Source organism: Rhinichthys klamathensis, unplaced genomic scaffold (genome assembly GCF_029890125.1).
Source record: "Rhinichthys klamathensis goyatoka isolate OS25496 unplaced genomic scaffold, OSU_Roscu_1.1 h1tg000059l_1, whole genome shotgun sequence".
Taxonomy (NCBI): Eukaryota; Metazoa; Chordata; class Actinopteri; order Cypriniformes; family Leuciscidae; genus Rhinichthys; species Rhinichthys klamathensis.
The window spans coordinates 6,606,657-6,621,282 of record NW_026606604.1 but is presented as its reverse complement, the minus strand read 5'-3'; the positions used below and the strand labels follow the sequence as shown (position 1 = coordinate 6,621,282).

At 38.3% G+C, this 14,626-nt stretch overlaps 1 protein-coding gene across 1 annotated transcript in view; it reads left to right on the top strand.

Annotated features, from left to right (window-relative positions):
- col11a1a (collagen, type XI, alpha 1a) overlaps window positions 1-14,626 on the top strand; it is a 73,582-nt gene that overhangs the window by 43,162 nt on the left and 15,794 nt on the right. Inside the window, exons 32-46 of the mRNA XM_056249188.1 lie at window positions 571-624; window positions 2,288-2,332; window positions 2,459-2,512; window positions 2,595-2,639; window positions 3,327-3,380; window positions 3,482-3,535; window positions 4,269-4,322; window positions 4,430-4,537; window positions 6,379-6,468; window positions 9,275-9,328; window positions 11,736-11,843; window positions 12,050-12,157; window positions 13,089-13,142; window positions 13,657-13,710; window positions 13,806-13,913. Of these exons, the coding sequence (XP_056105163.1) occupies window positions 571-624; window positions 2,288-2,332; window positions 2,459-2,512; window positions 2,595-2,639; window positions 3,327-3,380; window positions 3,482-3,535; window positions 4,269-4,322; window positions 4,430-4,537; window positions 6,379-6,468; window positions 9,275-9,328; window positions 11,736-11,843; window positions 12,050-12,157; window positions 13,089-13,142; window positions 13,657-13,710; window positions 13,806-13,913 (1,044 nt within the window). The remainder of the gene's footprint in view (window positions 1-570; window positions 625-2,287; window positions 2,333-2,458; window positions 2,513-2,594; window positions 2,640-3,326; window positions 3,381-3,481; window positions 3,536-4,268; window positions 4,323-4,429; window positions 4,538-6,378; window positions 6,469-9,274; window positions 9,329-11,735; window positions 11,844-12,049; window positions 12,158-13,088; window positions 13,143-13,656; window positions 13,711-13,805; window positions 13,914-14,626) is intronic.

Sequence of the window (14,626 nt, the reverse complement as noted above, 5' to 3'; positions counted from 1 at the left end):
TAATTTACTGCACTGAGAATGAGAGAAAGAAACTGACAGGTAGTGAGAATGAGAGCGATTAAGACTCATCAGTAGTGACTGTTAATCTTAACTATGTTTGGTTGTTTATCTGACTGAGTGGCCATTTGTTTTCGTCCAACATCTGTTGTTTTGGTTGATTATATCATCCTCCATCCTTGGTGGACCCTGTTGTATTTCCACACTGACAAGCGATCCCTTCCCGAGCTCTCTTGCGCTTAAGTCTTGTGCAAACAAAACAAGGAAACTGATAATCGAGATCGACCTTGTTTATCTTGGGACATACTGTATCATACGCATTCAAGTCTACCGCTCGCTGAATTATTATTCTTAGAAAAAAGCCTGCCAACAATTGGGACAAAACAGTCTCACAGCTATTTAAAACTCTACAGTGGAAGTAGCAAAACCAAAGATGCTAATGCTAACAGATTGTAATGGCATTTAACTGTCGGAATCAGTAGGAGAGTCGGGACTCTTGGAGTTCATCCCTATTTAATATGCAGGTCTTGCTGCCTTCCCTTCCTCCCTTAAGTCTTTTTCTTTGATTTGCAGGGTTCGACCGGTTTCCCCGGATTCCCAGGAGCCAACGGAGAGAAAGGAGCCAGGGTGAGATGGATTCTTCCAACCTGCTTTGTGTGAAGTGCACACTGCATTATAACAAACATGAAAAAGGCTGATTGATTCCTTTTATGAAAGGATTTGTATGATGACTTTGTACAAAAACATGGACACGAATCAATACCTGACAACAAAAGATGCTGGAACGATTGTGTTCACCTGATTCAACGATGATCACGCATCTGGAAAACTATTCACTTTCAGAAAGTATGCAAAAGTACATGAATCCATTAAGTCAAAGGTCATCTCTTTTTCTCCTTTACATTTACTTTTACATGTAGGCTATAGTTACTTTTTCTGTTCATGTTTACCTTTACATTTGCCTTTGCATTTACCTTCACACTTACCATAAATTTACCTTTACGGACGTTTTATGCAGTAAAATCATAGTAGTTTCATTAAAATTAGTTTCCACCCCATTAAATTGAGTCCAGAGAAGTTCCACTGACTGAAACTATTCAGTGCCTGATTAGAAATCTTACATAGTCACTTTATGATGTACAGGTATGTTGTCTAAACTTTATTAATATGACCATTGATTACTTTTAAATTATATTTTGCTTATAACCAGATAACCAGAGCTGTAGATGAAATTAAATGTTGTTTTGGTTTTTTAGTTAGCACTTCTTATTTAAAGCTACTGCTCAGTTTACCAGCTTAGCATAGGCTACAACAGGCCGACTAGCCTACTAGCTTAGCTTATCCCCTATGCAAATTAAGTTTTTAAATGACATTTTATTTTGTTTTGTTTTATTGGCTATCACTTTCAACACAAAAGCAACACAAAAGCAAGTAAAAGTGTTAGCATTGAGCTACCTCGTTAGCATTGAGCTACCTCAGTAGCACTGTTGTGCTAAAGAGAGCCTGTGGTTTACTGTGTAAAATTCCACTTACATTAAGATGCATTTTGTTTATCAAAGCAATAGATAAGTGTATGCTGTATATGTTTGTGACCATTTCTTAAGCAGTATACTAAAGTATTTAATGTTAACCCGAAGCACTAACAAGAGCTAAATACCTGTACCAATTCAGTGGCATTGCTTGATACTAGTTAAATAGATGGAAACTATGACAAAATATCAACACATGCTGACTGAAATTGCATATACAGACAAAAAAACACTGACTCTGTGTACAGTACATCACGCTCTGCAAGCCCATATATGGCATAGAAAGGGTAAATGGTGGTGACCACCGGGGAAAACTAATCAAGAATTTCCTTTGAGAGATTCTCATCTATTGTTGTAGTGGGAAAAGCTCTCACTTGGAAACAAACCTTGGGCTTGTCCAATATTGTTCATGGGAAACCTCTCAGTGAAAAAACAACTGTGCTTTAAGCATTTATGATTATTCATAATTAAATGTCAAGTTAGCTGCTATTTTTCCGAGTGTTTAGATCGTTGGCAGGGAGCAAAATGCCAGTGTATTTGTGTATGTTTGTGTGCTTTTACTACACCTCATCTGAAACAAATATTGCTGTGGCTCCCAGAAATCCTAGGGGAAGGTTTCCCATGCTTGCTTTCCCCTGTACACACTGCCATCTCATCTTGGCAAAAAAGAACGGCAACAGCTGCAGCGATTGGATTTGCTTTGTGTAGCTATTGAATTCACCCTCAATTTTTACCACACTCATTTTTCTTTCTTTTCAAAGGGGGTGGCAGGGAAATCTGGTCCAAGAGGGCAAAGAGGTCCGACGGTATGTACTGCTTCAGCACTTACCCAATCACCTTCCATTTCCACTTAAATTTGCATTACAATAATAAGCATTTATGCTGAATTTAATTATGCAAGTCACCAAGTCTTAATTATTCTGAATTTTTAGGGTCCCCGTGGCTCACGCGGTGCCAGAGGCCCAACAGGAAAACCAGGACCTAAGGTACTACTTCCTTTAGACTGTGCTTGTGTCAATCACTTCCGTCGCACAGTCCTTATGCTTTACCTCTCTCACTATCCCACAGGGCACAGCAGGCAATGACGGTCCACCTGGTCCACCCGGAGAGAGAGTAAGTGCCACCAAGAATGCATTGCAGCAGAAAACATTGTCATCCCATCATTCTATCTATCTACAGTGAGATGGTGTACGGCTTGAAGCGCTCCGAGAGGGTGCTTTTGCAGGAAGCGCAGTGAGGATTAGCTCAGCATGTGGGTGTACTCCAGATAAGAGGACTTACCACCAGACCTATGTTTTCGTCTGGAAGCTATTATAGATTTATGAAGAGCTCTTGAGCATTAGACCACTGGAAGGCTGTTGTCCAAGGCTCACATCACTCGAAATCTGATGTTGTTGTACTGTTTATATCTGCTGTGTAATCCTGTTCTCGTTTTTTCCCTCTATTTTTTTCAGTGTTTTCCTCTTTATTTATTCCGGTTTTCAGTCTGAATCTGTAGGATGTCAAAAGCCTGTTGACTGTACCTATTGTACTTTCAACATAGTTTCAACTTATAATATTTGATTGATGCTTTGTTATTTGAGTTTTTATAAATGTTGCTGAGTTTATAAAACAAATTATCAGATTATATCAATTATATATCAGATTCTTACAACCCTCTTTTATACAGTATATAGATATTCTGATACATGTTCTGCTGCCGATATTGTAATGTGACGATCTGTCCTACTTTATTAAGTAAGACCAAGTAAAGGAGTAGACTTTTCATCAAATATACTTATTTTGTATGGTCTGTTCCAGGGACCTCAAGGGCCCCAGGGTCCCGTTGGTTTCTCAGGACCAAAGGGCCCCCCTGTAAGTACCTATTTTTGTTACAGTATTATCCATGCTGTTTTAGATGCTAATAATTTTAAAAGTGTCATTTACAGTATATACCACCACATTTTGTGTTTTAGGGGCCACCTGGAAAGGATGGGCTGCCCGGTCACCCTGGTCAGCGGGGAGAAACTGTAAGTGTTTCCAATCAATCACGTTTATAGATATGCTGCCCAAATAGCAGTATCTAAATGATAACCTATAGCAGACATCACTGATCAGGAGCTCGAGCATCTGGGAAGAGAAGCGACTAAGCATGTTCAAAGACGCAACTAGGAACTGAATGAGTGTTCTTCCTGAATGAGAGTTATGTGTAAACCTGAAGGAGTTATGGAGATTCTGATCCAGCCAGAGGCTTTGTTAATGACTACATGACCCAATGGGAGATGTTTATGACATTTCAGAGCAATAAACTTGTGAAGTACTGCAGCTACATATTTTGCCCAGGAAATTCTGTCATATAAATTATAGTTGTACTTGATGGTCCATCGACCATGGATGGATGGATGGATGGATGGATGGATGGATGGATGGATGGATGGATGGATAGATAGATAGATAGATAGATAGATAGATAGATAGATAGATAGATAGATAGATAGATAGATAGATACAAATTCTGTCATAAATTATAGTTGTACTAGATAGATAGATAGATAGATAGATAGATAGATAGATAGATAGATAGATAGATAGATAGATAGATAGATACAAATTCTGTCATAAATTATAGTTGTACTTGATGGTCCATCGACGATGGATGGATAAATAGATAGATTGATTGATAGATAGATCTATAGATTGATTTATTGATTGATTTATTGATTGATTTTTCAGGTGGTAATTGCTGTGATTATTTCCCCCTAGGGTTTCCAAGGCAAAACTGGGCCACCAGGACCTGGAGGTGTTGTTGGACCACAGGTAGGCGTTCATGTTTTCACAGCATGAATTACTGTATTTTCATTTGAGCTAAGCAGGAAGACCTTGCCTTTCAATATCACTCAAATATATCTGTAATGGCCTGAAAGGGTCCAACAGGAGAAACCGGCCCTATTGGTGAGAGAGGACATCCTGGACCCCCTGGTCCCCCCGGAGAGCAAGGTCTCCCAGGTGCTGGTGGGAAAGAAGGTGCAAAGGTAAATGACTTTCATGTTTACATGACTTTTAGCCGAACTGGCCAACAGAATATAGACCATCAGAAAATAATTGATTGTTTTGGAATATCAATAGCTCAGCTATTATTCAGCCCCTTCTTATTGGAAAACTACATAAACTAATAACAAAAGCAAAGTGCCTAGCAAACAAGTAAAGCCAAACAGAACTAAAAATGATTGATTATGACCCACAATTATTTTTTCTTTGACAAAAAAAAGAGCCAGTGAACATCAATTTGTTGACCAAAAACCCAATCTGTCCAAGTGCATCCAAGTTTTCCAGCTCTATAACATCAGTACTGTGGAGAATTGTTGAATTCCCTTTCTAAATAGAGTCTAAATTGTTAGTAGATGTGGCTTTTCAAAGCTGAACTGAACTTCTCTGAGTGTCCAACCTTCCTGTCTCGGTTTCAATTCCTGTCACTCCTGAACGGAGACACTTTAATCAGCTTGATCGGCTCACTTTAGACAGTCTGTCAGACGTGAGTGAACTGCCCAGAGGCAGAGTATGCTGCTGAAGTCTGAGTGGTCAGACTCACTGTCCTTCGGTCATTTTCCTGATTTTGCTCTTTTGTTTCCTCTTCTTATTAGACATATGGCACTTTCAGTGGTCCAATCAAAATGCAGAGACACTGAGGTCAAGTGCAGATTGTCTTTCAAAGGGCTAAAACTGTTAAGCTTTCTTACAATTTCAAAAAAATTCACTCTTGATCCCCTCAGGCAGGCACGTATGATTGCAGTTTACTGCATTTGTTGGCCCCTTAAGACACATTTATTATTGTTATTACTTTTTTAGGCAGGCTTGCATTAATTGTGCTGAAATATTACCTACCAGCGTTAGGGCTTTATTAACAGAAGTTTATTTGGAGCTATTAATAATGTACACTACTGTACAAAAGTTTTGGGATGAAATAAGTTAATACTTTATTATGCAATTATACATTTAATTAATCAACAGTGACAGTGAAGACATTTATGTTCCAAAGGATTTCTGTTTCAAATAAATGCTGTTCTTTTGAACTTTCTATTCATCAAAGATTAAACAAAAATAAACAAAAAAATATTTAACTGTTTTAAAAAAATGATAATATTAAGAAATGTTTTTTTTAGCATAAAATCAGCATATTAATGATTTCGGAAGTATAATTTGACACTGAAGACTTAGAGTTATGATGCTGAGAAATTCAGAGAATTCAGCATTGCCATCATAGGAATAAATTACACTGTAAAATTTACTGTATATTAAAATAGACAACAGTTATTTTAAATTGTAATAACATTTCACAATATTACAGTTTTTTCTGTATTTATGGTCAAATAAGTTCAGCCTATGGTGAGCAAAAGAGACTTCTTTCAAAAACATGAAATATCCCATCGTCCCCAAACTTTTGAAAAGTAGTGTATGAAATTGTCTTTTAGTTGAAATTGTATCAGCATCAGTTAGACATATCAACATGTTTAAATGTTCTTTTCATTATATTTTAAAGTTCAAATTGTTAAAGTGTTTTCTGGTGTTTAAATACTCATTCCTATTCCAGCCTGTTTCCTCAAAAAATGTGGTGTAAAAACTTTGTTTCAACAGGCCGGTGTTTCATTATATAACATTTACACACTTCAGTTTTAATCATGCTGTGAAGTCAGAAATATTAATTGAATCGACCTGCCAGTGCTAGCGACGGTGGATTTGAAGCTAGCAATAATTCAGAATCATTTCATCAGTTCAAAGCTCATTAGCATCAGCTGAAAATTCATTTGGTTTAAATTTCCTGTTCATTATATTTGAAGTTCAATAAAATATTCAATTGCCAACTGTCTGTCCGCAGGGAGATCCAGGTCCTCAGGGCAGTCCAGGAAAAGACGGTCCTCCAGGACTGAGAGGGTTCCCGGGAGAAAGAGGTCTTCCCGGAGTGACGGTAAGATCGTGCTCCTGTCGCGAATAAATCTCTGCAATAAATCCTCCTAATCTTAGAGGTAGACAGAGAGTTAGACAGCAGCCTTGGCTCATTACAGCCACAGAATTGGACTTCAATACACTCCACCAAGACTTTAATAGGGCATATAACCTCTAAAAGGGCTAACTTTGCATTGTTTAATGCAAAGGTACATTATGCTAATTTGGCTGCGGCTCACATTTACCACCTTTTGAAACGGCTGGGTTGTTGTCGTTTATATGTATTATCTGGCCAGAGAATGATTTAATTGGAAATGTTGCCAATTAGATTTTTGGAGATGAGGTTGTTTGTTCATTGTTGATGTCTGATCTCAAGGTCAGTGGCAGAGGCTGGTTCTCCATGCGATGCCTGATTATTTTCTACTGTGGTGATTTTTTTCCCCCCTCTTAGGACAGCAACAGTCATTACTGAGACCACTGTGTGTGTCTGCCCTTTAGAGAGGCAATCTCAAGCCCTCAAACACATAAGCACACGAAACACGACGGGACCTCCATGAACCCTGACACACACACACACAGATGCACCTACAAGTGATTCAAACATACACATATACAGGGTATTTTAAATAAATGTTATATAAATGTAATTTATAGAAACAAAAGTTCAATTACATATGCATAGACACACACACACACACACACACACACACACGCACACAAGAGCTCTTCTCAGTGTCCCTGATGACAACTGTCCTGTGAGAGAAAAAGAGGCCAGTAAATATCAATCGTGTGGAAGCAGAACCAGCAGGCAGTCGAGTTCTGTGGATTTCTCTCTCAAACTGAGATTAATGAAACCCACATTCAGAAGAGACCAAAACCCACTGTCACTTTGCGCTGTAGTTTGTGCAAGTACAAAAACGAGTTTAGAAGCAGTAGAACTCACTGGTCTGTAATGACATGGGTATGTGTGTGCTTCTCACTTCCTCATTTACTTTCGCTCATTGTTAAAAAATAATTCATTCAAAAATACAATTTTGCCGTCATTTACTCACGCTCATGTCATACCAAACCTGTGTGATGTTAGTTTTTCTGTGGAACAGAAAATACAACTACAAAAGCTCCAAAAAGGACCATAAAGATGCCATATAAGTGGTCCATATAACATGTGCACTATATGAAATCATATGCTAGCTCTTTTTAGGAACAAACTAAAATTTATATCATTATCTACTGCTGACTCTTGAAACAAATATGGTGTCCACTGTCCATTGCACAGGTTGGATGTCAGTAACATCAAAGGTCATTGGTCTTTAGAAGACTTGAAATAAAGCATTCGTATGGACACGTGTCATATGGACTATGATTATGGTGCTTTTATGGTGTGTTTGTGTACCTTTTTCTATCTATGTAAAGATTCTTTGAAAAAATATAGGTTTGTAGAAACATGAGGGTAAGTATATAGTTTTGGGTTAGCTATTCCTTTTAATAAAAAGCTCAAAATTATGTTGGTGAAATCTGAGAGTTTCATGAGACCACCATATCTCTGAATTTATTTATGGAATTGCAGAATATTTCATAAGAATTCATTAGAGTAGTATCCTCTCAGGATTTTTTATCTCCCACTGTGTCCCAGGTAATTTTTGAAGCAGTTAAGTCGATGAGCAAAAAATCACAGAAAAATATTAATTTTGATCCTGTGCTGAAAGTAATAATTAGTCTAAAAATGATAGATAGAAAGTTTGTTATCTTAAACATCATTTACCGTCATGTTGTTCCAATCTTGTATGTGTTTCTTTGTTTTGTTTGATATATAAGAAGTTTTCAAAATGTTTATGTGGTTACACCTCAATTCGATTGTCCACTTCAATAATTTTACAAACTAAAAGTAGCTTTGCAACTACATGTCTGTCGCGGGTGGCTGTATAAGTAACGCACAAAGATGGAGAGCTAGGTCACACAGGCTGAACTAAAACACAATGAAACTAAACCAAAACAGAGCATACATGTTACAATGTCTCATTAGAGTATTAGTAGACTGTTAGGTTAGGTGTTAGGGTTCGGGTTAGTAGAATAAGTTGAATGTAGTTGCTTACTTATAGTCAGTGAATGTCAGTTGGGAGACCATCAAAATAAAGTGTTTGCAGATATTAAGCAGACAGTCTACTAATACTCTAATTATAGTTATAGTGGACCATCGAAATAAAGTGTCACCGTTTACGCTGCTCCTTTCTAAACAAAAGCATACAGTGATAAAGCTCCAAAAAAAGAGAAAACTCAATATGACTTGTGCACTATATTCCAAGTTATCTGAAGCCATATGATAGCTTTGTGTTATAACAATCCGACATTTAAGCCATAGTTCTCAAATCTCTTTCACACTTTCATAGATTCAAACTTAGCGCGAAAGATGTGTAGAACTAGGTTTAATGTCAATAAAGAAGGCAAACGCCACTGGTTTTTGTACATCGTTTTTGGTCACGACACATTTGCAAGAACCAAAGTTTGAAAAAGAACCACCATGAGCACTTTCAGTGTGGATTCTCAAAAGCTTTCAACGTGAAATCTCCATTATGAGTTATTTTTTGTGTTGATCATATTGTGTATAAGATGTGTTATCTCAGTTATGAGCTATAGGTAGATTTGTTTGCTCAGATATGATGCACTAAAACAGACAGTACATGTTTATATATGGCTTTGAGCATCAATGGATGATGTGTTGGATAATTGTCAAGGGAAAATAGCCAATGCTGACACTTTGATATGAAGCTGTTTGTTAGGCCTATTTACTCATCCATATTTTGTTCTTCTTTCTCTTTTGCCCTCTGCAGGGTCCACCTGGTTTGAAAGGAGCTGAGGGCCCTCAGGGCCCCCCTGGCCCTGTTGTAAGTACTCTGTTTCCATGGTTTCCCATCATTCAACGTGAAAAGCTCATTCTCCCAATAGCGGCATTCAATATTTAGGAGTCTGAGAGGGTTGAGGGACTGGTCAGGAAGATCTAAGGCTCAAAAACACCATTAAGGATTTAAAAAGTGTTCTTCGCTACCGAACACATGCGCAAACAAAGAAGAGTGCGCAGCTGATTCATACTCTTTCTAAATGAGAGATACCGAAGCGGACACAGTGGCATTAGTTAACACTAGAGGGTGTGATGGTGACCACCACAGTGTCTTGAGAGATAAAATTCACAGCACCAGTTCATAATTACCTCCTCTTGACATTTTATACCATAGCTGTTTTATTAGAATTTATGTGACGGGCATGACGTTGAATGTCCTCAAGCTTTTTGAATTAAAATCACATTCTTTTCTTCACCGATTCATTTCTCTTAAGGAAAAAAAATAGACAAGTATTGTCACCCTATAATTGCTCTTTTTCAGGCCTTGACAGTGCACTGCAAGATTAGAATAGATGGATGAAAAGTCATTGAGGAGTTTTAAATTCAACTGTGTCAGTCCGATAAAGGATACATTTGCATTTGTATGAAGATGCAGAGGTCTACAAATTAAACCACATTTAGAAAGAGAGATAAGGAGTCTAAGGGCATGTTCGCCCACTAGTAAGAGTACATTTGGCGCCTAACCAAAAGTTTTACAGTCCTTGAACAGCTCCCCTCAAAGCTGTCTGTGTTGTTCTGATCGTTTGATTCCGTCCGCTCCACGCTGTAGTTTATTGCACTCGCTAGTCGCAAAGCGTTGCACGGGACCGCTCACGCATCCTCTAGTATGTTTAGGCCATTTGAAGACCCTCTGTACTGTCCCTGTGCAATGATTTATTTTGCATTGCTGGCAAAGGCAAAGATCACCATCAGGTGCAATTTGGTGCATAAAATGTCCCACATGGTTTGTACCATGAACATGACGTGATACCACAAATTTATCGTTGGGAAATGGTGTGGGACTAAAGATTTTAAATGGGTGCTAAATCCCATAGACTTTGATTAAGAACACTCAGAACACCTTACCAACCACATAAAAAAAATGGCCTTCCATCCACATGGTAACATGTTAAAAACACTGAGAACTGCATAGCAATGGCCTAACATCTGCATAGCAATGTTCAAAACACTCAGAATGCCTTAGCAACTGCATAGCAACACCCTAACACCAGCATAGCAATGTTCAAAACACTCAGAATGCCTTAGCAACCAGATTAGCAACACCCTAACATCAGCATAAGAACATTGCACATTAATAACTGCATAGCAACACCCTAACACCAGCATAGCAATGTTAAAACACTCAGAATGCCTTAGCAACCACATAGCAACACCCCAACATTAGCATAACAACATTACACATTAGTAATTGCATTGCAACACCCTAACACCAGCATAGCAATGTTACAACACTCATAATGCCTTAGCAACTGCATAGCAACACCATAACACTGAAACGTCTGAAATGGTTTGGTTTTTGTGGCTAGAGCATAATCATTCAAAAGCTAAAGCTCCTCATTTGGATTTCCTGCACTAAAAGTACATCCTTGAAAGGAAGTTGTCGCTTGGGAGAATCTGTTTTAATCCTTTATACATGACTAATGAGTGAGGTACGGCAGATCTTTACAAGCCTATTAATTCAGTACAGGGGTTTTCAAAGTCAAAGACAGTGGGCCTCGCTTCTAACACAACATAGACAATGCACACCCCCCCAACCCCCATTTTAACTATATAGTCTGCATTGTATGAATTACATACTGTATACACAGCTTTGAAAGATATAAGAGGGGTGAATTATGTTTTTTTGTGAACAATATAAGCGCTATGAATGATTTGATTAACATTAACGATATAGACAGCAGCAGGTATGCCTATGTGAGGCTGCTGTCACTTTAAGACCTTATGCATGGATCTAATGATCATTTAGGCAAACTGCGCAATAAGCCGAAAAAGTAAACTAAATCCAGCACTCGCGCATGTCGAGTGTGCCACAGAAAGTCGCTTTTTTGCAGTTTATTGTGCTTTTAATGACTCATCATCAAGCACGTCCCACTCTTTCTTCTCATTCATCCATGTTTCTTTACTGCTCTAACGTGTTTAGGTAGTCCTGCGCTGCTGATAAATTTACATACAGAAAAGCTATATAGAAAAACCGCAATCGATTCACATCGTCGTATCGCCCAGCCCTAGCCTCCCAGGACATGCTCTCGCCCCCTGGGGAGGTGCGCCCTACACTTTAAAAACCCCTGATGTAGTATATGCTTCAGTAAATCAGACTTGTAAATAGTGTGTATATGTCTATGGTGTATCTCAGTGTGAAATATGTTCAGTCGTTTTGTCCGTGATGGTTATAGGGTTCCCCTGGTGAGAGAGGAGCAGCAGGACCTGCTGGCCCCATTGGCTTGTCTGGACGTACTGGACCTCAGGGACCCCCGGGACCTGCTGGAGAGAAGGGTGCACCGGTAATCTCACTTATTAGATATGAAGATGATCAATATGTGTTTCTTATATTGCATTTATTAGTAAAAGTTTACGGTTGCTTACAGCACAGTGACCGCATACCGTCTAACTTACTGTAGCACATGTATCTTTTCAGCAAATGAAAAAAAAAATAGATTTCAATTCAGAATGTAATTTGCCACAAACTGAAAAATCTGTCTTTGTTCAGGGAGAGAGAGGTCCTTCAGGTCCAGCCGGTCGGGATGGAGTTCAAGGTCCAGTTGGTCTGCCGGGTCCAGCAGGACCTCAGGGTCCACCTGGAGAAGATGGTGACAAGGTTAATTGCAGTTTTAATTGACATTAATACGCTTAGACAGTAGAGAGAAGGTGCATTACATTACCAAACATTACTTTACCACATTACATTAATACAATGCTTCTATTGATGTGTCCGTTCCTGCAGCCAATTCACAGTCGCCACAAAAGGACAGTAACGGATTTCACTTCATCTTAACTCGCGCACAGATTTAATGGAAGAAAGTTGTGTTCCAATGCATCTAAAGTTACTTTAACAGGCTTACACCGCAGAAAAACTCAGTATGTCAGTAGATCAATATATCTTTTCTTATCCCAACTATCCCATAAATCTCACTAAATTGCCCTCGCTTTGTACTTAAATCAAGAAGTTTCTTCTCAAGTAAAATTTTTCTTGTTTTAAATATTTTTTAAATATTTGTACTAGAAAACCAGAAAATAATTTCTCTCCTATCACCCTAGTGTATCTCACCACTCTTCCCAGAATTCCTCGCCCTCACTTTTTGGACAGCGATCATTCTTCATCATCACAAACACACACTGCACGGGCATCTGAAACGCATGCCTATCTCTCAGTCGCTCTCCCCTGCCGCCAATCCATCATCATCAGCAAAGGCAGCCTATAATCAAATTAGCGCAGGGTACCATAAACGTTGTCTCTCCATCAGTATCCTCTAACCAACTTCATGGCTTACGTGCCAAGAATATGTTGTAGCAAAGCTTTATCTGGCCATGTCTGTTAGTTCAGAGACAATATTTGTCATTTCATTTACATTAAAACTCTATGCAGGTCACAGCCAATGTCATATTTTTTACTACACATTAAACGGTTTACTTCAACATTACTTCAACAGAGTTTCTTTCATTTAGAATCACCAGTGTGATTTATGCATAATATCGTTTTTTAAAAGACAAAATGGATATTGCGTGACTGATTTTAAACTACTTTCCAGGGAGAAGTTGGTGAACCAGGACAGAAGGGAAGTAAAGGCGACAAAGGTGAACATGTGAGTAAATGCTGTCGTAAAATCCTTATTTATACAAACAGTAGGATTTGTATGAAGAAATGATTCTACTTACAAACCATTACCTGATGATTTTAAGGACATTATTTTAGCATCTGTGCTCTTTCACTGATTCGACACACACACACAAAAAAAAACATTAAATTGGCCTTCTTTTGTGTTGCTAGTTGTTGCATGCAACAAAAAACAAACAGTATAGTCCGATTTACAAATTTATAAGTCTTATTAACTAGTTCCTTTAATAAATCAGTCTTGAACACATGAATTACACATTTGAATTGTCAATCACTGAATCAGTTTAAGCGGTTCTTGACTTATTTACTGAACCACAAGTCCTTACTATCATGTCCAACTCCAACAAGTGATTTCCTCAAAAGGATTAAAAGAGCCATTCATTCAATCTTTGAGGAACCAGAATCATTCAATTCCTTATGATTCCCATCTCATAGTACAGTTCTGTTATTCTGATCACCTTCTTTATTGTGTTGTCCACTAGGGTCCTCCAGGTCCACCTGGTCTTCAGGGAACTACTGGAGCTCCTGGACCTGCTGTACGTCTTCACTGCACATTCAGAATTACCTTATCTATTATTTCAGTCATTTTTAATAAGGAATACATTGAGATTCTGACTAATGCTTATTTCAGGGAGCTGATGGTGAGCCAGGTCCTCGCGGACAGCAGGGTATGTTTGGACAGAAGGGAGATGAAGGATCCCGGGGCTTCCCTGGACCTCCTGGTCCCATCGGTCTCCAGGTGAGTCCCACAGTGTCATTTACAAGCTAACATTTTTATTTTGTTTAGCACTGAATCGCCAGTCCCATGGTAACCCAGACTAACGCAGCACAAACAACATTAGCTGGTGGCCCTGGGCAGTAGATGCACTGGGAGGTGTTTGAGATGTGAATTGATTTTCTTTTTGATTCCACTTCTGCAGAAATTGATCTTGTGAATAAGTAGACACTCTCTACAGACATGCGGGCTCCATTACATGAACAGTTCAAATTTTGGTTTGCTGGTGGTATAATTACAACTGATTTATTTATTCTGCTAATTAGCGGAATAATTAAAGAGAGAAGACAAAAGGAGAAATTAAGAGAATTAAAAAAAAAATTATATTTATGAAAGGTTTTTTTGCACAACATCAGTCCCAACGAAATCATTCTGTCTATATATATATATATATATATAAATGTTTTAATTAAAAAAAAAATCTCTGTCATATATGAATATATTTGGTTGCCCTGTTGTGAACCATAAAACTCAGCAGTCATGTCTGTGTAGTAAACACACTGTATTTATAGAAGATTTATTTTAATCATCTCATCTCTCTCTTTCTATTTGATCATATTATGATCTGAAGCCTCAAGGATCTGCCATTCCTCTATCCATCAATTAGCTGACTCCTCTGAAGGCGAGTCATCGCGGTAATGGAGTAACATCGACTGCTCCTGTAGTCCTCTTACGCC